Source organism: Temnothorax longispinosus, chromosome 2, assembly GCF_030848805.1.
Source record: "Temnothorax longispinosus isolate EJ_2023e chromosome 2, Tlon_JGU_v1, whole genome shotgun sequence".
Taxonomy (NCBI): domain Eukaryota; kingdom Metazoa; phylum Arthropoda; class Insecta; order Hymenoptera; family Formicidae; genus Temnothorax; species Temnothorax longispinosus.
Genome location: NC_092359.1, coordinates 12,675,372 through 12,701,398, shown reverse-complemented (window position 1 = coordinate 12,701,398; position 26,027 = coordinate 12,675,372). Strand labels below are relative to the sequence as shown.

General features: G+C 40.4%; 1 protein-coding gene across 1 annotated transcript in view; it reads right to left on the bottom strand.

The window, feature by feature from the left end:
* Window positions 1–26,027, bottom strand: part of Nckx30c (solute carrier family 24 member Nckx30C) — a 102,346-nt gene that overhangs the window by 26,411 nt on the left and 49,908 nt on the right. The window contains exon 4 of the mRNA XM_071798059.1: window positions 13,052–13,206. Within this exon, the coding sequence (XP_071654160.1) occupies window positions 13,052–13,206 (155 nt within the window). The remainder of the gene's footprint in view (window positions 1–13,051; window positions 13,207–26,027) is intronic.

The window sequence follows — 26,027 nt, the reverse complement described above, 5'->3', positions numbered from 1 at the left end:
AGCAACCGTAACTTTTTCTCCGTGATAAGATGAATACGAGCTTCCGTTTACAGGGAGCACCCATTCACTTTTGTAGAGTAATTTTATTTCGGGAACAAGCTCTTAATTTTTTTTTTATTTTTCGACTTTATTGAACCTTGCCCAAAATTAATTTGCGTTTAATCCAATGCAGATAATTATTGCCGCAAAATTTAGCATGCTCCAAGCTAGCGAACATGAAATATATAAATACATATAATATAGGAACAGGACATTTGTGTATGTATGAGGCACGTCCGTTTCCGCTATGTACAATTCATAGTGCGCCATGTGTACAGATCATGCATAATTTAGGATGTACATAAGTTCTATAGATAGCTTTGGGGAGAGAATTCGAGAACTCGAATGGTCTTGCCGCTAAAAGGGATCATCGTTATTTCAACAAGTAGTCGATCAATCGACATTATATCTATTTCTCTGAGTGCTAAAACCTTTCCGTGATCGTAAGACTCTTCTTCTTCACGTTTGTTGGTAACCTTCGTTAATAAACGAGAAGTAGAATTATCGCACGTGTGATTTAAGAGGGAATAAATTTGAATGATTTTGGAGAACGAAATGATTTCGCAATGTGACGAATTAATCACTTACGGATAATCGGCCATATTCAATTGGTTCGACGATTAATTATTAATGGGTCTTACGTATATGCAATAAAGGAAGATAAATCTGTATAATCATATGTGATTACTTGCTCCATTCACTCAACTGACAGGATATCCATTTTGTGTTGCATTGCATTGTAAGAAAAAAAAGATTCTAAAAATAGAGAAATACAGAGTGAAGAAAAAAGAAGGAATAATTTATCAATTATTCGTTTTTTGACACAGTTCTCTCATAGATTTTTTATTATTTTTTTTTACATTCCTTTACGCTATAAAAACAATCAAGACAAGTCACAATATGTAAGTTACTTTAAAGCTTTCTGTATCATTTGTGATAGCCGGAATATATTTTATAAGCGAACTTTGCAAGTCATCATCAAAATGCACTCGTCAGAAAGTATCGTGAAGTAACTATAGCTAACAATCTGTTTTCGCGAACCAGTTGTGAGGTGCTCCAAATATGTCGGTTACTACAGAGCTCGTGCGAACTTTTGCCGCTGCTCGCTAGAAGTGGTTGAAAGTCAAAACGAGAAGTTGACGGGTAAAAAAAAGCGCGGAGAAGCTGAAATTCGGTATTATATGGAAATAAAATAGAGTCGTTCTCAGTGGGGTAACGTAGTTTGTTATTTATTTCGGCTCTCTATATGCAACACACGCTATCCGCGCATACATCTATAGCTCTTTTTTTTAATTCCAGAAATTGGATCTCCCCGCGATGCATAACACGGGTCCATCCGTACGGTGCTTCGTAACATTAAAAAGAGAGAATAACGGCGCGAAAGCGATAAAAAATATCTGCGGTGCATCCATATTTGCACAAAGCTGTTTCAGATGTAAGGCTTTGTTTGAAAAAATGATATCGTTTTTCAACCATTTATTTGCAGTTTAACATTCTGAGCGGGTTTACAAAAAGATACGAGCGCGATAGGGAAAGGTCACTTCGCATGAGTAACGTCGTTATCGCGATTATATTTTTGATAAACAAATCGTTGAGAGATCAAAGACTTGAGCCTGATTCGAAATCAATTGCGATACGATCTAGCGGACTGACAAAACTATGATCATTGCTCTGTCCGTGGCGTGAGTCGAGCTTAAAAGGGCCCACCTAACTCACCGCTTATCGTGCTTCGTGCTAAGGGATCACGGATCTGCGTGCGCGATGCCAGCAGTAGGTCAAAGAGAAAAAGCTCGAGTAAGTGGCCTTCATCCCCCGAAGGTGGAAACGAGGTGAGAAAAAAAAGGCGAAGAGCCCGGGGGCTAGAAAGTAGAATGCGATAGTAGTATCGACCCCGACGCTGCCCGGAGCAAGATGGGTAGCCAGAAAAAGGAAGTGGGTGGAGGGAAGGATGGGTCAGAAAGAAATGGCGAGGAGAGAACGGCGAGGAAAAGGTCGGTTAGCTATCGTGTCTCAATCTGTTAAACTCACAGTCGATTATCAGTTTCGAGATGGTGGAAAGCTTCGGTCGGGAGTGTGTAACGTCGGGAATCGGAGTCGGTATAAGGTTTGTAGGTTCGTGATATAGGAACGGGCTCGACAGGGCACTGCCTGTTAACCCACAAAACTCAATCAACCCGCGTTTACTCGGCCTGCCTGGCTCCCGCTTTATAAACAATTAAAAGCATCAGCTGTTGGGAATGGGTAAAGTGACATCGAATAATGCGCGAAAGTTGCGACGCGTTCGTCGGAAATGTTTTCTATAGTTGTCCGACTGCGAGGAATTCGTGCATAGTTAAAGACTATGCGCGTGGAAAACTAACAAGGGGGTGTCCTGTTCCCCGTGGTGGAATAACAGCTACTATGTTAACAGGTGCTTTCGTATTTGTCCAGTCGTCGAATCGAGCGCAACGCGTCATTCGAGCGAATAGAAAAAGGGCTTTAAGAGGATTTTAGCCATACGTTGCGTTCGATTGGGGTTAGATATAATGGATGATCTCTTAAGTCGAATTGAGTGATTAGAGTGAAGTTAATTAATCGACTGTTAGTGCATTTTAGTTATTTAAACTGCAAACTGCAAATTGTTTTAAAAGTTTTTTCTATATTTTATTTCAAATTTTATTACAGAATAAATAAATTTTTAGTTATTTATGCACAAATAACTTATATTAAAAAATTGATTTAAGGAATTTATATTATCAATATCATTTGCATGTATTATACGGTTAATAAAGAAAGTAACCAAATAAGATTCCCCACATGTCTTATATAATCCTGTCATTTATCTTAATAATATATCTCGCCTTCGGAGAAAGTTCGATAACGCGGAGATTGTCATTATAAGTTCAAGCTGCATAGATAGAGAGTCACCTAAATCAAAGACTATTAAATTCCTGAAAGCACCCTGGCCGAGTTAATCAGAAACGGTGTCTTCCTTATGGAAACGACGTAGGTTTCAATAACTCTTTCCCGTCAGATTTCAATAACTCGTCTCGGGGTAATCTCCTTTTAAGTTAAAATGGTCACGGTAGTACTACTGGAGATAATATCAACGAGTTTTGCTGTCATCCGGCCCCGTTTAGCGAATTATACAGAAATTTAAATCCGAGACTTCGAGTACTTGCCCTATCCATTTACTCTTGCCATTTTGTAGGCTGAAGACAGGTACCTTCCACATAACCGAGAAGATTTTCTAGTTTCACAGCCTCTCAAAAATTAAAATAAAAAAATTATCGAAAATAGTACGATGTAAAAGCGTGAGTTTTATATGTATATGAAAGTCGATATAGAACACGATTATAGGCCTGTTCGTTTTCGCTGCACTTCTGAACTAGTGCAATAAGTTAGAATAAAAGAAAATATATTTGTTTCACTCCAACTTATTGCACTAGTTCAGAAGTGCAGAGAAAACGAACAGGCCTATGTGCGCACCAGGTGTGGCTAAGGAAGAAACATTTTATCAACTATCACGATCCTCCGCGTACTTGAAGATTGCACCAAGAGACTCTTGCCCTTTATATCCTGTTACAGCCTTGCCTATCTCTCGTCATTTCGGGTGTACTCCGAGAACTCTCAGCAAAATCGATACCGCGCTTCTTTTGCCAAACACTTCGACTAAGGTCGATCGATTTTGTTAAACCGGGGCCTTTCGTTGCCGGCCGGTATCGAATACTGCCTCGCGTGTAAGCGATTAAGGGTGCTAGGTAATTCTAATGCAAAACCCGACGTGATTGATTGCTCGCACTCGCGCGCCGCGCCGTCTTCGGCCAGAAACCGCAGGGATACACAGAAACCACCGCAGAGATCCTGCTGACACTCGGCCGCAAAAGTGTGCCCATTGTTTCGCAAAACGTCGAGCCAAAGTGTAAAAATATCTATATGTTGTTGATTTTTTTCAGCCGCAAATTTTATATCATCCAATGATATGAATTTTTTATCAGAGTATATATAAAATATTCACGTTAATGTCATATGGATTAAAGAGATGAATTTGCTCATTCAATTAAGCTTTTATGCGAATTTTCCGGCAAATTATTCTTTTCAATAAAAAAAAGTATTATTAATAATTCAGCTTTGTAAAAGGACAATCCCGACGTTTAAATATTAATTATTAGAACTATTATAATATTATATTATATACATAAAATTAATTATTCTATATTCGCACTGAGGGATGAGTCGGTAATGCGATTCGAACGATTGCGTAGAAGATTGTGCGTATAATACTTGCGCGAGCTATCACTCTTGTATATGTATGTGTAATCCGATGATAAATAATTCGACGACTATACGGCGCAGAATAAAGCGGATAATATCATACCAATCGTAACAAAACGAAGTAATAAAGTTTAACAAACAGGTTGATACATCTGTGACCTACTAATGTAATTGTCAAGCGCTATATAAACTAAGTTTCATACAACTTTTCCATTTCTAGGGACGTTATGTACTTGGAAATCTATCAGGTAAACGCGAACGGCTTTCTTCTCGCGATCGTTGATGCAGCGATGCAAAGCAGAATGTAAACATAGCATGAATTTAACATAATTCTTTTTTGTAGTGCAAAAATCCTTCTCCCGTTTTCGATTTTATGAATTCTAAGAATGTATTACTAGTAATATTTATTATATAATTCTCTAATGCTGGCACCTGATATAAATCGAGCACTGCACGGTTACTTTCTCTTTTATCGTAAGAATATAAATATTTTATCTTTTATTCCCTTTCATACGTTATAGCTCGTGCCAGTCTCTGCATGGCTACAAGATTTCCTATGGTATCTCTATTAATTCAGGGTTTATAATCTCTGGCGGGACCTACTTAAGCTTTTATATTAGTTCCTTGTTAATAGAGATTTCGGTGCCCAGGAAAAGAAGTTGGTTACACTTTGACCATCCCTTCGTTTATCCTCATCATCAATCGTGGCGAGCGACTTTTTTAGAAGAGTAATATGTTAATAATCACCCTATATATATATATATAAACATTTCAACGATGCAATACTGCATTGCGACACGAGCTAATGATAAAAAAGATGATACCGGAAAATTGTAAAGCGCGTCGCGAGCGATTTGTAGTAATATGTTAATCTACAGCTTTATCTTTGTGCAGTGTTTTCACATATATTTGAGGAGCGTGCGACTTGCGCTTGCCTCGTTTAATTTAATTAAAACGACGCGGTATACAGCCTCTTACATAATTTGATTGGAAACTTGCGATCGCCACAGTCGTACTTGTAAATAATGAGAATATGGAGATTTTTATTCCCGGCCAGATTTTAAAAGAAAAGAGAGAAACCAGCTTTGGGGATGGCACAAACGGCGGATCCGAGAGCGTCTGTAGAGAAACAGAGAGCGAGTCCTTGGTCGCCGTCGTCGGCATTATCTCGAGTGGTGTCTGGATGACGTTAAAGCGTCGGAGTTAAAGGAAGGGAAAAGGAAGGCGAGCCCCAAGTGTGGATTCGCTAGTTACGATCGATACGCGTTGGTTTCTAGGTCAGGGTCCCGATACACCCTCGCCACTCACCGCGCCGCTCAGGATATACTCAAAACGCGACCCGCAAATTTATTCCGAAGCCACTGAGCGACGCCGCCGTCGTCGCCGTCGTCCGCGCCATCCGCTGGCGAAACGCATATCCCGCTTCCCTTCTCGTTTCTCTCTCTTTTCCTTCGTTTTTTCTGCTGTGCGATCGCGGAGAGTCTGGATCCCCGCGAAAGATGCAAATGCGGAATCGAGGATTACGTACGCAAATCTATTATGCGCGCCGCGGAGAAGCAGGATATCACTGTTTCCTCGCCGACGGGTCGGCGTAAGTACGTGCGCTTTTGAAATCGTCGCGTATTGAACGTATTTCCCACGCTTTCCAGATTAATGACGTGCTTCCGTCGCGACGGAAACGTAGGCGGAAAGAAAAGAGAGCGCTATATGGTATGGAGCGCGCGGGATTCTATCGCGCGTTATTTCCGCGCGGACTCGTGGATGTGACGACCGAGTGTCTAAAATAACCTTTCCCGTATTTTGTCGGACGTTGAACAATTTTTAGGGGATGGGGGCGCATTGTCGGAATATAACTTCTATCTCTCTATATTTTGTATTTTTAAATGTACTGAACGAGGAACGACGATTCTTCTCTTTCTCGCTGCTTTAGGGCCCCCGCGGAATGAAAAATATAAGGAACAAGGAACAGATATTAGCGATTAGGACTAGGGAATCATGAATAAAGCTGGTATAGCATTGATACACAGCTTCCGATAGGTTAAAAATCTATCGCCTGTGTCATTCCCTGTTTCTGCTGCCTATGCTTTTCATTGCATCCGGTTTTATCTGTTCTTTATTCCTTAAATTTTTCATTGTGCGGGGACCTTTAGGAAGAAGTTGTCAATCATAGAACGTTTTACGCAGTCGAAGTGGATCACCAGTTACAGTTTTATACAATAAAGCGCTGCACTGTCCACATCTATCTATCTGGACATATCGATAGCTCTACAATTTCTATCGGTATATAACTCTAAAGTTTGGGTGAGTTAGCCTATATCACGGGATTAGATGGCTGCGCGCGGATTGAAGTGACACGAGACACGTACACGTTCAAGTGTGTCACACTCGAACGGGAAATCGAGCAGGCATCACTTGGGATATTACGTACCGTATTTTCGAGTGATACGAGTCAACCGTAACATCGTGGACGAGGTATTCCAGCCGCGGTGAAGGAGGCGTCAAACGATAGTATAAAAGCCGATGAAAAAATAAAAAAAAAATCAAATTGGTGCTAGTGAAGTAATTCACTTCGCCAGATTTTTATAGGGGATAAAAAGAAGGAATATAAGGAAAATCAACCAAGATTCTCTAAACTTTAAATAAACTAGCATCTGTAGCCATTAAGCTTTGTAAATTTATAGAAAGGCTGTCGTAACTTTTTTAGTCCTAATTACGCCCGTTAAGATCATATTTCCGCGCGCGCAGAGAATTTCTTCCGTAAAATATCAGCGAGAGGGTCAATGCTATCATAGAGAGAGGCGAACAAATATACGGACTTCCATTTCGTTTTCGGCCAGCTCTCGGCAGGCTCGCTGATCGATGCTGAGAATTAACATGCTGCCGAGCCGAACGGCCGCAGCCATCGCTTTGCGCGATATAATCCGAACGTTCTCACGTCAACTCGTCGGTCTCATATTTTTTTTTTCTATCTCATGGTGAATACATACTAGTGCAAACTAGTGCGAGCATTACGAGTTAGAGCGAAAAATACTTGATAATTCGTGGAAAAAAGGGATGAAATTTATGGTAAATATACTTTAATAAGCTACGGTCTCCCAGAGATTACTACTCGCTTTCTTATAGATAACATTGACGTAAAAAATTGTCGCAACTTTATTCTTCCGTAATTTTTGTAAGAATTAAAGCTGGTGCATTGAAAAATTAACTCTTGAAAAATAGCGATGATATAGCATTTTATCTGATGAATAAAATGTGATAATAACGAAAAATGTGACGTATAATAGACATTAGACATGAAATGCAATTATCGCGGGAAAAAAAGCGGAAGGAATATCAAGGGTGACTTATCAGCGTAATTGCCCGGAGTGTAATTGTGTCTTCTACACAATAGATCGATTACCCATCGTCCATCCGTCCGATATTTTGTAATATTCACATTTCCGTGTCGGATAAATCGCGATGCGAAATTCCGCAGTCGTATTACAATCGCAGCGAACTGTTGCGTTACATTATTCTCACTGACATACAATCTCTTTAGCGATAATTCCCGATAATTGCTTCTCGCAATCGCAGTAGTATCGCTTTTGTTGCCTTCGAGTAACACTCTCACTGAAATCGCGGGAGAGCAAACCTCTCCAAAACGTGTCATTGCGCTGGAAATCTCTTTTCCTCCCTAAGACCGTTTGCGGCGTTCACAGGATTATCGGATCCATCTAATCGGATAATCGCATGCTTATCCTTGGAAAACGACTGCACATCCGCCCCTATTCAGCGGCCCTATACCCTCGAAACGAATTCGCGCGACGGCGCGGGCGTTTGTTAACCGCTAAATTAAGTACAGAGAGCTCTCTGGCGCGCGGCACACGGCTGATAGAGATCTTAATCCACGAGCTAACCCGGCAACCTCGTAGGATTGATTTCGTACTGTACGTATACGTGCTGTGTAAGCCGTAGACCGTAGACGGCTGCACAAATGGGTCAGGTCACGCGCCACTGCGAAGAAAGGGGTGACCATCAATTAGAACGGCCCTCTTTCGCACGACAAACCGTGCAGCCTGTCACCGCCCGCGTTTTGTCTACTGAAGCGCCGATAAATGTGAGCTGTCCCTATTTTTGAGCCGATCCGTATTAATGGTCCGCGTATACGCGGACGTAACAAAGAGACTCGTTTGTCGTCAGCGGCAAGAGGCCATATTTTCCAAAGTATTTCCGCGTTTATCTTCGCTCGAAGATATTTGGAAAATGCGCGGTGCATTACGCAGTGATGTTTACGCGATAATTAACCGTTTGCGCTTCAGAATTAATAGCAATTACCGGAATTATATAAAACGGAGTTAAATGATATATCGCACGTCGGCTTTAAGCGGCATTCTGCGGAGATTTTCCTCTCGTCTCTCGCGCGCAATTGTTCACGCACTCTGTTCGCGGAGCGGTCTTGTTTCATTCATTATCTGTTTATCGTGCAAGATTGATGTGCAAGATTCCACCCGAGGAAAACCGAACTAACAAAGGAACCTCGCGAACTCGAAAATTCTGATTTTAATGAAACTTCCCACACATGTAGGAGGGGTAAAAAAATGAATTTAGAAATTTTTTGTTGCTGCCCAAAAATGGTTTTAAGGGGCGAAACCACCACTCATATGTATAGAGCGGCTTTTACTTTTCTCGATATATCTCAAAAAATATTTGAGATATCAAAAAATGTTTCTTATAAAAGTTTTATAGTAAAATCTCCTCTATTCAACAACATTAATATAATATTTTTTAAAAATAATTTTTTAAACAAAATTTTGATTAAAAATTAGAAAAAAAATTTGTTTTTAAAATTTTATTAATGTGGTTAAATAGAGATGTTTTTACCATAAAACATTTATTTGAAACATTTTTTGATATCTCGAATACTTTTCGAAATATATCGAGAAAAGCAAAAAACCGCTCTTATACATATGAGTGGTGGTTTAACCCCTTAAAACCGTTTTTGGACAGTAACAAAAAATTTCTAAATTCATCTTTTTATCCCTCTTACATGTATGGGGAGTTTCATTAAAATCAGAATTTTCGAGTTCGCGAGGTTACCTTGTAAGACACACCGCCGCGCGTAGCAATGGCATTTTCAGAAGGGATCAGCGGGAAATTCGCGCCCGCGCCGCTGCATCGCCGTATTATACCAATCCGCTAATCCGAGTCGTTTAGAAAATCGAAACGTTATCGCGTTTTCTCCACGCTTTTGTTAATACACCGCTGCGTGTGCGGCGACTGTGACTGTGCGCGGGGGCCACGATAAAATAAATGTTCTCCGTCCGCCGCTCGCTCGCGCGCCCGCGCTTCGATCTATAAATGCACGCGGGTGGCCGCGAACAAGGGAGAAATATCACGGAACGGACTCGCATTTATTCATCGGCCCCCCCAAGCGGTGCTTTCACGCGTCGTATCGCGCGCACTTAATCCTCCGACGTTTCTGATGTACATATCGCGATTGAGAGCCGTGCCTTAATTGTTATCCTTTTCCGCTGACATTCCCCGAGATTTTACTCTGTCCCCGTCGTCCCCGTTTGTTTAATCGCGGATCGACGTATTAATCGGAAATACGAGTGTTCGCGCGGAACAATCGTCAATTTAACGATCCGGGAACGCAGGTGCGAGGATGTCGTTTGTGTGGAAGATAGTCGTTCGGGGCGGAAATTCGAGACGGCCAGGTCGTATATCTGGCGATAATTGAAAACAAGTAAAGCCCCAGGCTTCATTTCAGACATGTCAGATGGAATCCTTATTGATTAACTGTACAGAGTTCAATTGTTGTAATTTATGCTCTTCGGATATTAATTGAAAAGCTCAGCGTGGCAATTAATCAAAATTCACGTTACAATCAGCTCGAGGTAAGTTTTCGTTGTTATAACCGTTTCAGCGGAATTTATCCGATTGTAGTTCTTTCGATTATAAATGGCTGAATTGAAATATTGCGCGTACGATAACAAACACTTTGCATTCGCGTGTATTGACGAATTTGTAAGAATCACGTTTTTATAAGAGCTTATGTGGTGACAAACATATGCGCGTTATAAAATATTCAGGCATAGATAGCGACGTGAACAGGATAGATATATATGAGAATATTTATTTGCAAGACAAATGAGAGAGCGTGCTCGTGCGTGTGATAAGACTGACAAGTGTGCAAACATATTTTTCAGTCGGCAAACACGAGCCTATTCGGTGGGGGTTTTCGGGTTTTAGCGTACAGAAAATAAATCGAAGTTCGATTGAACGCTGACACGAGCTAAACTCTGCTAAACGAGACATCCAGAGTCGCGAAAATATTCGAATTAACGGCGCAAAAAACGTAATTGAGCGTAATGTATGTGCTAAACGTTTGCGGACGGTTAACGGACGATAACGCTAATAATTTAGGACGGAAAGTATCATGGCATTGACTTCCTACGCGCTTCCAATCTCTCCACCAAATTATTTATTAACGGACGGCTATAGCCTGAGGCACGACCCAGCGATCACGTTCGTCATCGATAACTATTTTTGGACGCATCCCGAGCACAGTGAAAATTTAAACCAATCAAGCTCTAGGGGCGCTCGATACGAAAATTCCTGCACGAGGAGTTTTTTCCTTTTTTTAATCGAGCTTGCATAGCGCGCATAGATGCAACGTCGCTAAAGCCTCTCGCATATTTATCAGAAGGAGGATAACTTGTTATAAAATATCGTTCGTTAATCGATAGTTACGTCTTCCTCTTGGATTAATCGCTATAGTCATTCTCTTGGATTCTATAAATATAATGGGGAAAAAAAATCGCGAGGAGTGCAGAGAAATATAAGTATAACATGCAGCGTGCATTAAGAGCTTTTTACCGTCGCGATCGATACGACACACACCCACACACACATACGCATGCTGTAGATCTCTGACAAACAAGCTCTCAATTCAATATAGCAAGGCTATATACTATCTACACAGCTACGTTTGTCATTCATGAAACTGTTGTTGTCAAATCGACATGCGTCCTCTGAAAATGTGGGCACCGTCCTTATTTCACGCACATTTCAGACGTCGTTGCGACATCCAACGAACGAGCGATGCTCTCTATAACATTGAGTTTCGATCTGACAATATGCGGTTTTAGAACGAATCTGCGAAGAAGCTCCCCAAGTAATGCGCTTCCGCGTGATTCTTTCTGCTTTGAATGTCAAGCCAGTTTCAATATCATCTTTCACACGATAAAGTAAGTGAACAGATTTCTTTGGATTAGAGGGGGACGGTGCTTTTCGGTTTTCGCATTAACGTAAAAATTGTGCAAAAATTATAAATATTACGTCACACGATCATTCGACACAGAGAAACTTTCATCTAACAATGAAATACACAAGATACAAATTGCACGTTCCAATAATAATGTAAATTTTAAGTATTATCATCTTCACCTAGACATAATTCGTTAAGTTTATAAATTATTACTTGTTTATTAAATAAATAAATTGCGAATTTATCAGCCGAATCAGCCGCGGGGGGTCTTTCGCTATTTGAAATTTACGGCGTTCGAGTTACGAGAGTGAAATTTTATTCCGCGCGGTAGAATTTCCGAAGAGATTAAAGTCTTGAGCACGTATATTAGTCCGTCTGTCGTCGTAAAGCCGCGGGGGGTTTTTTATTAAACGCTCGCATAGTTCTACATTTAAAAAACACTTTATTCGTTGAGCTGTCGGAAATTCTGCGACTTGTCTCAGAGATATGTGTCGTCGGAACGAGCTTCCGAAAGCATGTCGGTTCAGCTTGCCTGCGGCATCACCGTCGCAAAAGCGTCGCCGCGACTGATGTCAATTGTACAAACATGCAACAAATAAAACAGCTATCGATTAGCGTCACAATTGTGCGCTTGCATTTTCCAAGATGTCGCGATTTTCTGTCTATCTGTTAATAACGACTATAATAAGAACAATCGCGTTTGAAATTTCATTCTGTAGCATATAATTACATCACGAACAACAATAGCTGTTATCTACGCTAATTAATGGTTGTAGTAATGATCGAGGATCCTCGTTAAGTCGCAACGAAATTGTATTGCTAGAGCGAAAAATTTTGCCAGGCTGCGTTTTCGCGTCGCTCCGCTGCGAGAGATTCTTAATTGGCCTCGATCGAGCATCTATTAATATTCGTTTTCAAACTTCGTAGAAATTTCGTTATAGCTATTGAAGTGTCTACGCGTTGCAGCCACTTCAGTTTGGTCTGATTTTTTAAATAATTGGTTCATTTAGTTTAGCGTTGTTCATTTACTTCAGCAAACTTTTAGTAAGAAATAAAGCGCTATTAAAAAAAAAAAGAAATATGTATATGTTTCTTCTCCGACGAATAGCACGAATCCACATTTTTCGAAATACCGAAGCTCATGAAAAATGCATGAATCTATCTTGCAAGTGCTATCAAGAGCAGTGTTCCTCATATCAGCTTAATCGAGCGGATCGGGTTTTCGTGGAATTACAGCGAAATCGCGACATCCGTTTTATCAAGAGTCTCCGGCTAGAGCGCGATGATATCGGCGGAATGTGAGTGCTCCGATATCGCGGTACGCGGAACGGAGCGATAAGCGCGTGTGATGGGCATGCACGCGTGAGAGACGTGCGAAAAACGAACGCGTGCGACACATAGAACGACATAGAACAGGCATTAAAGAAAAAAAAAACGAGTAATTAAAACGTGCCAACACAGAAAAGCGCAAGGCGCAAGCGAGAGTGATAGAGTGTGGAGTTGGTATACCGGCGCGGGACTGACCGTCGTGGAGCGGATCTATCGTGTGGATCATAAGTTGCAGCAGGCCGTGCCGGAACTTGGCGTGGCTCTCCCGTGTAGAGTGAGACGACGAGCCCCCGTGGGATTGCTCGCACCCTTGTCCGGAACCGGTGCCGACGCCGCTGCCGCCGCCGCCGCCGCTGCTGCTGCCGACCCTGCTGCTGCATCCGGCCTCCCCGGGCGCCGGGATGCTTCCGCACGCACCCGACGCACCGCCCACGCTCGTCTCGCTATTGTTGATCGCGTTCGGATGCTGCTGAAACACACACACAACGCCATTTCGGCGTTCAGTGAAAGGTTTCACAAGGATTGTCGTCGCGCGCGTTTGTGTGCCACTCGAGGCACGTGTGTCACGAGGGAACTATACCGCTATACCGCTCTGTAGGGGTGGAATTGTTCGACATGGATAGGAACGGAAATGTTTTTTTTCTGGAAATATCCCATGCAGGATCAGTTGCATTTGGCTTTCTCTACAACGAGGGAAATTCGGGTATACGCTACGTAACTTTATTCCACGGTTCCATTATCTTCGATTGGAAGGGAAGACAAAAATCCGTGGAAAATTCTGAATAATTTTTGCACTATGTTTTGCATTTGGCGTATTTTTCTAAATAATAATTCACGATTATTGTACACTTCTTTTATCGCGATTTATTTTGCTATCGATTAATATAGAAAGCTGTAATTAACCCGCGGGGTATCTATGATCAGAAGTAGTCACATCTGTTTCTAATCAGGCTCGTTGTCTTACGACCTTTGCGTTCTCCGGAATATAAATTTTGCTCGTGCGAACAGAGGGAGATTGCCGGGATTAAAACTCGCGCTTAGTAACCACAGACGATATCGTGTGGCCGGGACTAATTAACATTTTCGGTTTGCGTGGTAACAAATGCCACCGCAACATTTAAGCATCACGCGGTTGTGTACTTAGGCCAAGTGGGTACACATTACATCGCCTCATCGCCTTTATTTATTCATGAATCAAGTGGCTCGGTTCTTATTTCACAGAACGCGTTGCAATTAGACTTTCCATTTCGTATCTGAACGTACAATCGAATCGTAGAGTGTTACTTCCGCTTTATAAAATTGCTTAAAGATGAAAGAGTTAACAATTAAGAATTCTAATAGACTCGACTGGCTATATCATCGTCAGGACAATACGACCATTTATTTTGGTCAGATTATCGCTAAGGTATTTCAGACCATGGATTTTAGTCTGTCTAAATTAACGTAATTTTGATTATTTAAATAATTTTTCACAATAAATTAAATTATTTAAATATGATGCTTATACATAAGCATAAAAATTACATTAATTTAGAAAGACCAAAACCCATGGTCTGAAATGTCTTGACGATAATAATCTGACTAAAATTAATGGTCGTATCGTCATGATAGCTAGTTGAGTCGATTAGAATTCTTAATTGTTTATTAGTTTCTGGCGAAGTAAATGTTTCTTATTTGGGATGAAAGAGTTCATTTCAGATTACTCCCGATATTTAGATTGTGCGGTTTATCGCGGGTATCTTATGAGCAACGAACGGCGTTATTCACGACACCTCTTTCGTGCCGCGAGACGAGATGAGACTCTCGTCTCGAAAAGAAATTCTCGTCTCGAAAAATCTCATAATTCTATAATAAAATTTTCTGCCGTTTAATCCTTATTTCCGTTAATAAGTAAGACAATTACCTAATCTAAACATATTTACTCCGTAATTTGGCTCATGCATGTAATGGGGCGTTGGAAATCGTGCAGTTCGGAGCTGCAACTTCAAAAAAATCTGAAGCCAAAAAAGCCATAAGAGAAATTCCCTTATGGAATTCTGACATTGGCGTAGTATTTATAATGAATAACTGCAATTTAAAATAAATAAACAACTGTATAAGAAATTGCTTTTTTTGGGTTATCCCTCGAGTTGTATGCTTCCTTGAGTATTACGTGTCCTTATTTAACTTCTTTCTATAAAACTGCGAGGGTTTGTTTACGACGAGTTTGCTTCACTTCTAATCAGTCCACAATTTAGTGATGAAGAAAAAAATATTTTTGATTTAGATATATCGAGATTCTCGTCTCGTCTCGATATGTTTCGAGACGAGATTTTTCTCGTCTCGTCTCGTCTCGAAATTTCTCGTATCGGCGGCATTACTACTTTCGTGGGAGGATGAACATAATAGAAGGTAAGCCTGTATTCTCTCGCCCCGGTTGATTCGTACGAGCACGTTGTCGTTTGCATAGACATAGACATTACTTCACGTGAGCCGCATATTAGAATGATATCGATAATGAATGGTCGAACGTATGAAATAATGACGTGGTTGGCCCGTACGTGTCATCGTCCGTCGAGTTCATCGAAATGCCACGATGTTTTCCAATTATTTTTCTCCCTCAGGTATGGCGCCAACTTTTCCGCGACGGAATTTTCAGCGCAACGACGACGACAACGAAATAAATCCGAGGAATGATGTTCGACGCGCATTAGTGAATCGTGTCCCGTAATAACTTCCACGGCGTAGCAAAATAATGATATTACTGCGGAACGACATTGTGCCAGTCGCGGTCGTCGCATGTCGCAACTTGTAAACGTTTTACGGAATATAAGCTTGCTGCCACTGACAGCGCGATATGTTAACTATATATCCCAACATACAAAACGAGTTATGACGCGCAAACGTATAAGATTTGACGAAAAGTATTTGAAGAACGTGTTCTGTTCTTCTAACGAAATTTAGATTTGATCAGGTAAAGTCTTGATAAAACGCGTTAAGTTTTTGATTTTTAACTATAATGGACTTTTTCTCAGTAAGTATATTTAATATCGGACGCGGAAATAATGTGAGAATCCATTTTACCTTGTAATTTTATTAAATAACGAACCCGATGTACTCGTATAGTGCGACAAAGATGTTACATGAAAATTGCGTTAACCGATAACGATATTACGGACATGCCCTGTGCCCAGAATATATTGTGTGATTTTGACGCCGCTTCGCGAAATCTCATAATGCGTAATCGAATCGGGCATAGCCTTGTTATAATTTGAAACGCCATAACCCTGTTTGAGAGATTATCCCGACGTTGAATCTAAAACGGTCGAGATCCGTCTGTAACGCAAAAAAAAAACCGATAAAAATTGACGTGAGAAGACAAGAACGTTGCGTTCCAAAAGAAGAAAACAAAACATTTTGCGCAAATGATCGAAGTTATTCGTAGCTGTCTTGCTTATTGTGTATACGCTTTGTATTTTAAGTTACAATTGACGTTGTTATCTGCGAGTGAGTCTCTGTCGTGGGTGGCTTTTCTAGCGGGCGATGCGTGTGGGCTTGCCATCAATGGCGGATATACCTGCCGATGATATGAATGCTGATAGATGCGAGTCTAAAGCGCGGCAAAGCCGAGAAACCTCGCACAGAGCTCGACGAGCTGCGACAGCGAAGATACGGGTTTCTGCCGTTGTCACTCAGTTGTCGGGGTAATGAACTTTCTAATTACCAGAGGCGCCTGCGGTGCCCGATTTGAAATTCGAGACGGCCGTGTAGCCGCGAAAATTATGGCGGAATTGTCGCGCGCCGCGGCTCCGCGACAACTTTTGGAGGAATAGCGCTCAAATATTTAAAGGAGATTACAATTATGCGACGTATATCTCTATTATTAAATCTGAGATTATTAAATCCCGCGTGACTCCGAGCTGCCTTTAGAAATTGACAACGCTCTGCAAGTTCTGCGGAACTAACGGTAAACAATTTACCGAGCGGTAAACGATTTACTGGGAGAGATAATTATAGAGTAATTACGCAAAGCAATGGCTTGTACGTCACGTTCCATGTGTAAAATATCTACGAGTTTCTTTACTTGTAAAAAATGTAATTTGCGAATATTAATTAATAATTTATTATTATTGCTCTGATTGCTAGAATTATTCTCTCTGATTACTATAATTACTATAATTATTATGAGTTGCGTTGACATTTTCTAGCTATTTGTTAATACTCTCAGTCCATTTGACACCGATACAAACCATAATTCGTTCAATAATTATCGCTGTTTTAAACGTCATTTACACACTCGAATAAATATGCAATCTTGCAATAAAATTATACATAATAATAAAACGTTTTTCACACGCAATAGTGATATTAAGTTTCCTGGCATTCACATTATTATTAAAGGAAAATATATATTTATTTATATAATATGCATATAAATGGCATATATTTTATAATTGCTTATAGTCGCTGATCAGTCGAGTACATCAAATCGTTCGCAACTCATTAGCACATAACGTTACTAAGTTGATTATCACTTTGCTAATTGCCAACTTTACTCATTAACTGTCTGATTTTTATTCTTGGCTTGAGATAAGATTATCTATAACGTTACACGGCGTGCGCAACGTGAATTATCATTCTCGCAGGAAGAGGAATTAATAAGCGAAAACCTTCGTGCGGTTGTGGCATGCTGTTATCTGGCGAATTATTTAATAGTCTCGCAGGGCGAAGCACGCAAACAACTTTTCTCGTATCTTCCTAATTAAATGCTGCGATTTTTTCGCAGCAAAGCCGCATGTTGTCTTACACGCATAACGCTTTCGAGCTACAGGAAATATTACCCGAGATTTGATGATTTCCATACGATATGGAAACGATTCTCCATACGATACATTTATGAATGCTGAGATTTTTTAAAATATTCAAATTTTTCACAAATATCTCTTACAGAAATTAAATACTGTAAATGATTATTTGGCTAGTAATTAATTACTTATTTTAAGTATTAAAAGTATTAAAAACAGTGCTTTTAATACTCAAAATAAGTAATTAATCACATAGCCAAATAATTACTTAAAATTTACAGTATTAAATTTCTGTAAAGGCCATTGCACGTAACAATGTTTTAGTTGTAATCGTAAGGCCGTAAGAAAATAGACCAATCACAGTCGATTATTCTTCTCGCGCTTGAAGATTTTAATGTTAAAGTTTTTTTTTATTAATAGCACTAATAATTGTTATCTGAATCGTGAAGCGAAGCTTTGTTTCGAAATTCAAGATATACTTGATTGACGTCACAAACGGTTGCCACCGGAAAGGCCGTACCATCTGCACCGGTCTCGTAACTTCTTCCCTTCGACAGCAGCACTCAAAGGAAACTTGAGTCGACTTATCAAGTATTTCATTGGGTTGGAGAAAAGATCCGTCGATTCCGAAAACTTTCCACCTGCAACTTGTCGATTCGCTTACATTTTTCATCAATTCTCGTGTGACTTGCGTTACAACGGTAACTCACTTTTCCACGTTCTATGTATCTGTGTGTCGAAGTCTTATACGAGTCGTTTCTTTGCAATACTTAACATAATAAAAAAAGTCGTTGAAAAGACGCAAGCAGGTTTCGAGGTATCGGGCAAAAGAAGCCCAGGTAGCAGAGTGACGTCAAATGACGTATTAATTTCGTCTTAAGGGGGGAGACTCGTGTCTTATGAAATTTTTTTGCATTTTTTTTGCTTAAAAAATTTATTTTCTATCTGAAGAACATATTCCCGAAGTATTAAAGCCAAAACACAACGCTAAAGGTCCCTGAGAAGTCATCAAAGTGATGAGCTCAGGATTTGCCGCTTTGTAGATCGAAAACTTTAAACGCGTTTTTCTCAAAACGTATTTTTTTGCGCGCCGGAGAATGTCACTCAAAATCTAATCAACCAATTGACTTGAAATTTTGCACAGATATTTTTCAACTTATTGGCATGAGCATGAACCTAAATATACATTAAAATTTTTATAATAAATATTATTTTTGGCCATTTGTTTATAAGAAAAAATCGTGAAATTTTTTTAAAACGTCCTCCATTTTTCAATTTTTTTTTGCTAAATTTAGGTTCATGCGCATCGGAGGATCATAATTTAACGAAAAAATTGTGGTTCGTTGATTTCAGTTCATTACAAGGACCTGGGCATTCTCCCGCGCAAAATCTAGACGACAACTTCGAGCAGCTGCAGCGCCGCCATTTTGTATTTTTTCTACTATAAAAAATTTTTTTCTTGTACATTTGATCGTCAACATTATCATGTATTTTATTAGGATTCAATAAATACTCTCAGTTCTTTATAAAAAATTATCAAAAAAAGGGTTAAAGACACGAGTCTCCCCCCTTAATGACGTCTCTAACGTCATTAAGACGTCTTTGGACGTCATCTTGCTACCTGGGAGGCTTGTCTTTGAATTTCTGCTGACTATTTTTCCGGTGGTATTTGTTCTCATTCTTCAATATTTTATAACGTCAAGGAGGCCGGAAGACTTCTGCGGTAATATCGAGTCGAACGGCAGGAGTGCGAACGCAGCACACAAAGGTATCTAAAGTCCTCGGCGATCTTTGTTGAAAATTGGCACGGTTCCTCTCTTTTTCTCGTACTTTTGCCGATGTCTGCATCTATGTATAAAGATCTCTTTATATTTCAAACGCTGATCCTGTCAGTTGCAAAATTTGTGCCTTAACGTTAGTTCAGCATTACTTCCGGCTGTTTGTCTACGTTAATTGTTTGCTATTACGTACCGCAAAAGAGGCCATTCATTCATCTTATCAATTAAATTTACTTATTACATTCAATTATATTTTTCAAATTTAATTTAGCGTATGTATAGTTAATAAAAATAATTTATATACGTCTAAATAATTTATACACTTTATTTATATATACTTTAAATTTAAAAAAATATCTTAGTTTTATATTTAGGGTAAGTCGGGGAAAGTTGCCAGTAGATCGATGATGCCATTTCAGGAAAAACACCGTGACTATTTTATTTAAACGAATATCCGATGTACCATTTTTATATTTTTATATTAAATTTTAGTTTTTTTAAATATCGTGAATGCTACAATATTTGATAGATATATCTAAAACAAAAATAGTAATTTTTCTGACAAATTATATCATAATAATCGAGATTAAGCGACCCAACTGGCCAATTTCTATTTATTCATTCGTCTCACAACGTTTCGACCCCGATTGGGTCCTTCTCAAGTGAGATTATACATAATTACGCAACAATATCATGCGTCGCAAGACGTTGCGCCCAAACCACATCATGCGAGCGCCACGATATTAAGTGCGTCAAAAGAATAAAATAACAAGTTTCTGAGAGCCGCCACGCAAATTCCGAAGAAAAAAGGACTCGAGTGGTTTGGGCGCCAACGTCTTGCGACGCATGATATTGTTGCGTAATATATGTATATCTCACTTGAGAAGAACCCAATTGGGGTCGAAACGTTTGTGGAGACGAAATGAATAAATAGAAATTGGCCAGTTGGGTCGCTTAATCGCGATTATTATTTTTATCTACGCACTGGCGGATTCATAATTTATTCCATTGAAATTATATCATATTTACGAAAGAAAAACTTAATGGAGCCAATTAGTCTGAAGAAAACATCTTTGCATCATGTAAGTAAAGTTGTAAAGAATAGGAAAATAACAATATGGGACACATCGAAAATCAACGCCATACTACTATACCGGACTCTGAGAGAGAAATGAAGACTTGAAAATAAAAATTGTCCAAAGGAGGACCAGGTTCTTCATCATGAAGATTGTGGAAATGGTAGTGCTTAACTGTATTAAGTTAATGCTTGGACAACAACCCTTTACATAATTAACTTGCTAAGAATTATGATAACAAGCTTGGTGATCAGCTGAAGCCAATATTGAAATTTATTTACGCATAATTTCGAAAAATGTCCAAGGAAATTGTATTTACCAATTTGTTAATAGTAAACAGTTTACTGTTAAAAAAATAAAATCAATGTTTTTGTACATGTATTACACTTCATTTATTGAGTGTTTACATGTTTCTCCAGTACTCGTATCTTCTCCATATGCAAGTGGGATCTTACTCAGTATAGAAGCAAGATCATCAGTTATTCATACACATAATCAAATTGCAATATTTTAACGATAACTTTTAAGATGGCTTTTTCAGCACTATTATGTGAAAACTTAAGTATCATCTTGCAAAAATTCCGAAGCGTATTGGTTTATTCATAGTTTCTATAATATTTCTTATAAATATGGGCATCTCCCCCCCCCCCCCGACTTACCCTATATATAAAATAATATTAAATATATAATATATTTATAAAAGATTAATATTGAGCAAAGAGAAATACGTAACAAATAATACATCAAGGAAAAAGACTGACCGAGAGAATCGTTAAGGTCCAAGTGATCGCTCAACGTTAAGCAAATTGTAAGCCGACTAACGCGATCGCGAAACCTGATAAATGTAAAACCCGCCGCGAGTGTCATTTAACTGGAAGTGAGAAGTTACGAGAAACACGCGATCGATTTACCAAATGGAAATCCATCCGTCGTGGCGATCGACGGGCATCTACGTTCGAGGTAACATCGAGTCATAGAAATCGACGGACTTTTTCACAGCGATTCTCGGAAGTTATCGTCGCATCTTTCTAAGGAAACGAAGGACGAGGATTTCACTCTCTCTCTTTCTTTCTCTCTGTCCAATCGTTCGTGCTCCGGATACTGAGTCATACAAAAATCGATGCGATGGAAAATTAAGGGAGGGGAAAGAGGGAGTAAGGAGGGAAGGGACGTTTCGCCCATGAACATAACTTTCGAATAAGCGTTGAACGAATGGACCTCCGTCACGGAAGCAGATGATTCTCCGGTAATACAGAAAAATTATGAATAGCCCGAAACATAAATCCGCCTCGTGCAATGTCACAAAATTACAGGGTCTCGCCGATTCTGAGATATACGAGAATCGTTCCTTATCAGCAGAAATTGCATAATGTTATGTTTCGCGTCGTGATTAAATGCAAACGCATTAATTAGTACCGATTTCGTCTGTGTTAAATCGAGAGATGAAATTGCTTCGAAACCGTTACGGCGCATTGATAACCGACAGTCGTATCAGTCGTATGGAAAAGCATGTGATTGCTGCATTCTAATTATTTCTATTGAATATTTATCATCGACGATGAAGGAGATTGCTACACGACAGGTTGTCGGCTGCAATAATACGGTAGGTGCCTTGAGTATTAAGTTACGCTCACATGAATGAGTAAGCAGCTTACGCGAGTTTGTAGTAAATTTATACAAGCTAGTTTTACTATTGCACGTTTGTGTATAGTGTAAACGATTGAGATTTCATAAGTCCGCTTTTTACCGATTATTGGGGAACTTATCAAAATGCTTCTAAGTAATGTCGTGGAATTATTCAGCTCTTCGTGACTTTACTTGATTATTGGGATACTTTAGTATCTTCTGAGATAACAAAACTCGCTTTAAATGACGAAAAATTGTAAACCATTTCTATGAATGTACTCCTTGTTTTTTTCGCGTACATTATTTATATAGGCGATTTTTTTGTAAGTAATAATTAATATTGTATTAAATAAATCAATAAAGAATGCAGAATATTAAAAATTATTAAAAAGTGTTAAGAAAATACATTCAATAATAAATTAAAACATTTTTTTTTGTTTGTTATTATCTGATGTTGAGGTTGCTAGTTCTCCACGGGCGCCTTCCCAGGTGGCGGATTGGGGAATGCCTCCCAGATATGGGTGGTACCGAGGAAATGAAATACTCGGGGTAGACCAAAACTGCGCTGGGTAGTGGCAGCTGGTTATCCAGGACTGGCCACGGGCGGAGTGCTGACTGTGAACCAGATAGCAGAAGGCGCTATGGTATCCAATAGTACGGCTTCTGTTCAGCGGTGTGGAAGGAAAGGGAAAACCACCACACTAATCTCCCAAGAAAATCAAATCCAGAATGATTAGAAATTATAAGGATCCTGGGGACCCGACTGACAATCGGCGCCAGCCTAGCTCCGGGCTGGGTGGTGTATGTGGCAACGGGAAACCAGGTTCCACATGCGAAATTGGCGACTGGAATGCCGAACGCGAAGAGGCAGGCTTTCTGGAGATGTAACAGATTTGCGACATGGAACGTGCAGGGTTTGGTACAGCACCCAGGCAAATTGCAGATAATAGAGAGAGAGAGAGAGATGGAAAACTATAACATTGCGATACTAGAATGGCTGAGACACACTGGAAAAGTAAAGGACATGACAGCGAAAGCAGAAATAACGTGGCGGTAATTGTGCCAGCAAAGCTGCGAGACGCGGTATGCGGGTACAACGCTATATGCGACAGAATCATTCATGTGAAATTCCAGGGCGTCCCAAATATGCTAATCCAGGATCCAGGTCTATGCGCCGACGACCGCAGCGGAGGAGGAGGAAGTTGATGAGTTTTTTGGCAAACTGAAAGAAGTGCTTCACACTCCATACCGAGTTGGTAAATAGTGATGGTCCTAGGGGATTTCAATGCGAAAATCGGTACAACAAGTGCAGACCAGCACCTAAAGTAGGTGGTAGGAAGTTTCAGTTTTGGAGAAAGAAGGAACGAGTAGAGGAGAGAAACTCATGGATTTCTGCTTACAGCGGAACCTCTCTATAATAAACACATACTTTCAGCAACACCCACGGAGATTGTACACATGGAGATCGCCTGGAAACCGCTACAGAAATCAAATTGATTTTCTTCTTATAAGTGCGAGGTGGAGAACGTCCGTAATGAATGCCAAAATATATCCAGGGGCAGTATGCGGTATACGTAGTGACCACCAGCTGCTGGCATTGGATTTCAGGTGTCGGCTTAAAAGAAGGGCCAAGCGTACCCTAAGACCAACTAAGATGACGGACGCGGAATTAAAGCTGTTTAAGGACCGCATAGGAGATGCTCTGCCCACATATAACACCCTGATCCCTAGGGATATTATTGATACAGCATGGAATACAATAAAATCAGCGATACAACATACAGCTGCTTAATGTCATCAGCCAAGAAGTGTTATCCGGAAACCATGGATTAGCGAGAGTGATCGAAAAAAGGAAGGCATTTAGAGGGGTCCCGGAAGGATGGGCTTTGTACAGACAACTGTTCAAGGAGGTTCAACGGCAACGATAAAGAGAATACTATATAGCTGAGTTCTGCCTGGAAATTGAGAGACACGAACACCGGAATGAAACAAGAGATCTCTTTGAAAAGTTAAGCTTCTGGCAAATGAATTCAAACCAAGAAACTGGACGGGGGGGGATAGAAAACGGGCGTATCGAGTTTGAGGTACAGAAAGTTTTAAAACTTGGAAAAATTATTGCACCGCGCTGTATAAAAAAGAACCAGCACAAGATGGAGATGTAGTGGTGGACTTGAATGACTCAGAGCCCGAACCTGACGTTTTACTATTGGAGGTCTAGGAAGCAATTTCAGCCCTAAAGAAAGACAAAGCGTCGGAGTATGATGGTATCTCGGGGGAACTGTTACAGAAACTGAGAGAGGAAGGAATTCGAGTGCTGACAATGCTCTGCAACAGTGTGTGGAAAGCTGGAAAATGGTCAGTTGATTGGGCGACGTCACTCTTCATCCCAATCCACAAAAAGGATCTAACCACGAAATGCAGCAATTATCGTATACGATATCCTTAGTCCGCATCCTAGTAAAATTCTTTTAAGAATACTTCAGCGACTCTTCAACCCTATCTTGATCGACAGATTCCTCAGGAGCAAGCGGGATTTTGTTAAAGGCAAGGGTACAAGAGAACAAATTTTCAACTTGCGTCAATTGTTGAAAAAGGACGCGAGTTTGGGATACCCATGATCATATGCTTCCTAATTATTGGAAGGCGTTTGACCGTGTGGATTGATCGCGGCTTGTGGAAGGTCATGGTTTAAATGGGAATCCCAAGCACCTGCCCAGGTAGGAATCACATGTCATTTTGACGTCCATTGACGTCAAAATGACATGTGCTTCCTGCCAGGGTGGTGCTCTTAATAAAAATCTTTATGAGGCAAACTTGACAAGAGTGTGCCTTGAGTCGGATGCCTCATCTCCCTTTAAAACTGAAAGAGGAGTGCGCCAGGGCTGTATACTGTCGCCAGGTTCGTTCAACATCTACAGGGAATTCATAATAAAAAGAGCATTGGAAGGTTGAAAGACGGAATAGCCTATTGCGGGTAAAAATATCGAACCTGAGATTACGCGGATGATACCACTCTGATTGCGGCAACAGAGCAGGAAATGATCAACCTGCTACATCATGTTAAGAGCGAAAGCATAAAGTTTTGGACTCAAAGTTAATACGCAGAAAACTAAGATTGTGACAATCGACCGCTCACAGTTGCTGCGACTGACGGGTCCATTATTGGACAATCTGGAAACCGCCATGAGGAGTTTGTTTACTTGGGCTCGCTCATCACTAAATACTATGGCACCCTGCGAGGCCGAAATTAGAAGAGGAGCAGCGATGGGCAAGAGTTGCGGCTAGCCGTTTAACTGAATCTGGAGGAGCCGAACTATATCTATGACCACTAAAGTGAAGCTTATGCGCGTGCTCGTGTTCGCCGTATTCATCTATGGGCTGAACGTGGACAAATAAAAGCGTCAGACACAAGGGCAGAGGATCGACGCTTTTGAGTATGTGAAGTTGGAGGCGTCGATCCTGCTCCGTGTCCCGTGGACGGCCCACAGGACAAATGAAGTTCCAAGTTCTCCGCGAACTGAAGATCAAGACCAGGCGTCTCGGCTGCGTGCATGCCTGAGGAGAACTTTGCAATTCTTTGGACACATCACACACGAGGAGAGAATAACTTGGAGAGATTGATTGTGTCTGGACATGTGGCAGGTTGCAAAGGGGACCGTTCACCTACGCGCTGGACGGACCAGATCACAAAAGGTCACGACAGAACGGTTCCAGTCAAATCTGAGAAGGACAGAGGACCGCTCCCAGTGGAAGGAGATAGTATTACTAAGTAGACCATTTGGGATTTGATCACTTTGGGATTTGACGAGAGAGAGAGAGAGAGAGAGAGAGAGAGAGAGAGAGAGGAGGAGAGAGAGAGAAAGAGAGAGAGAGAGAGAGAGAGAGAGAGAGA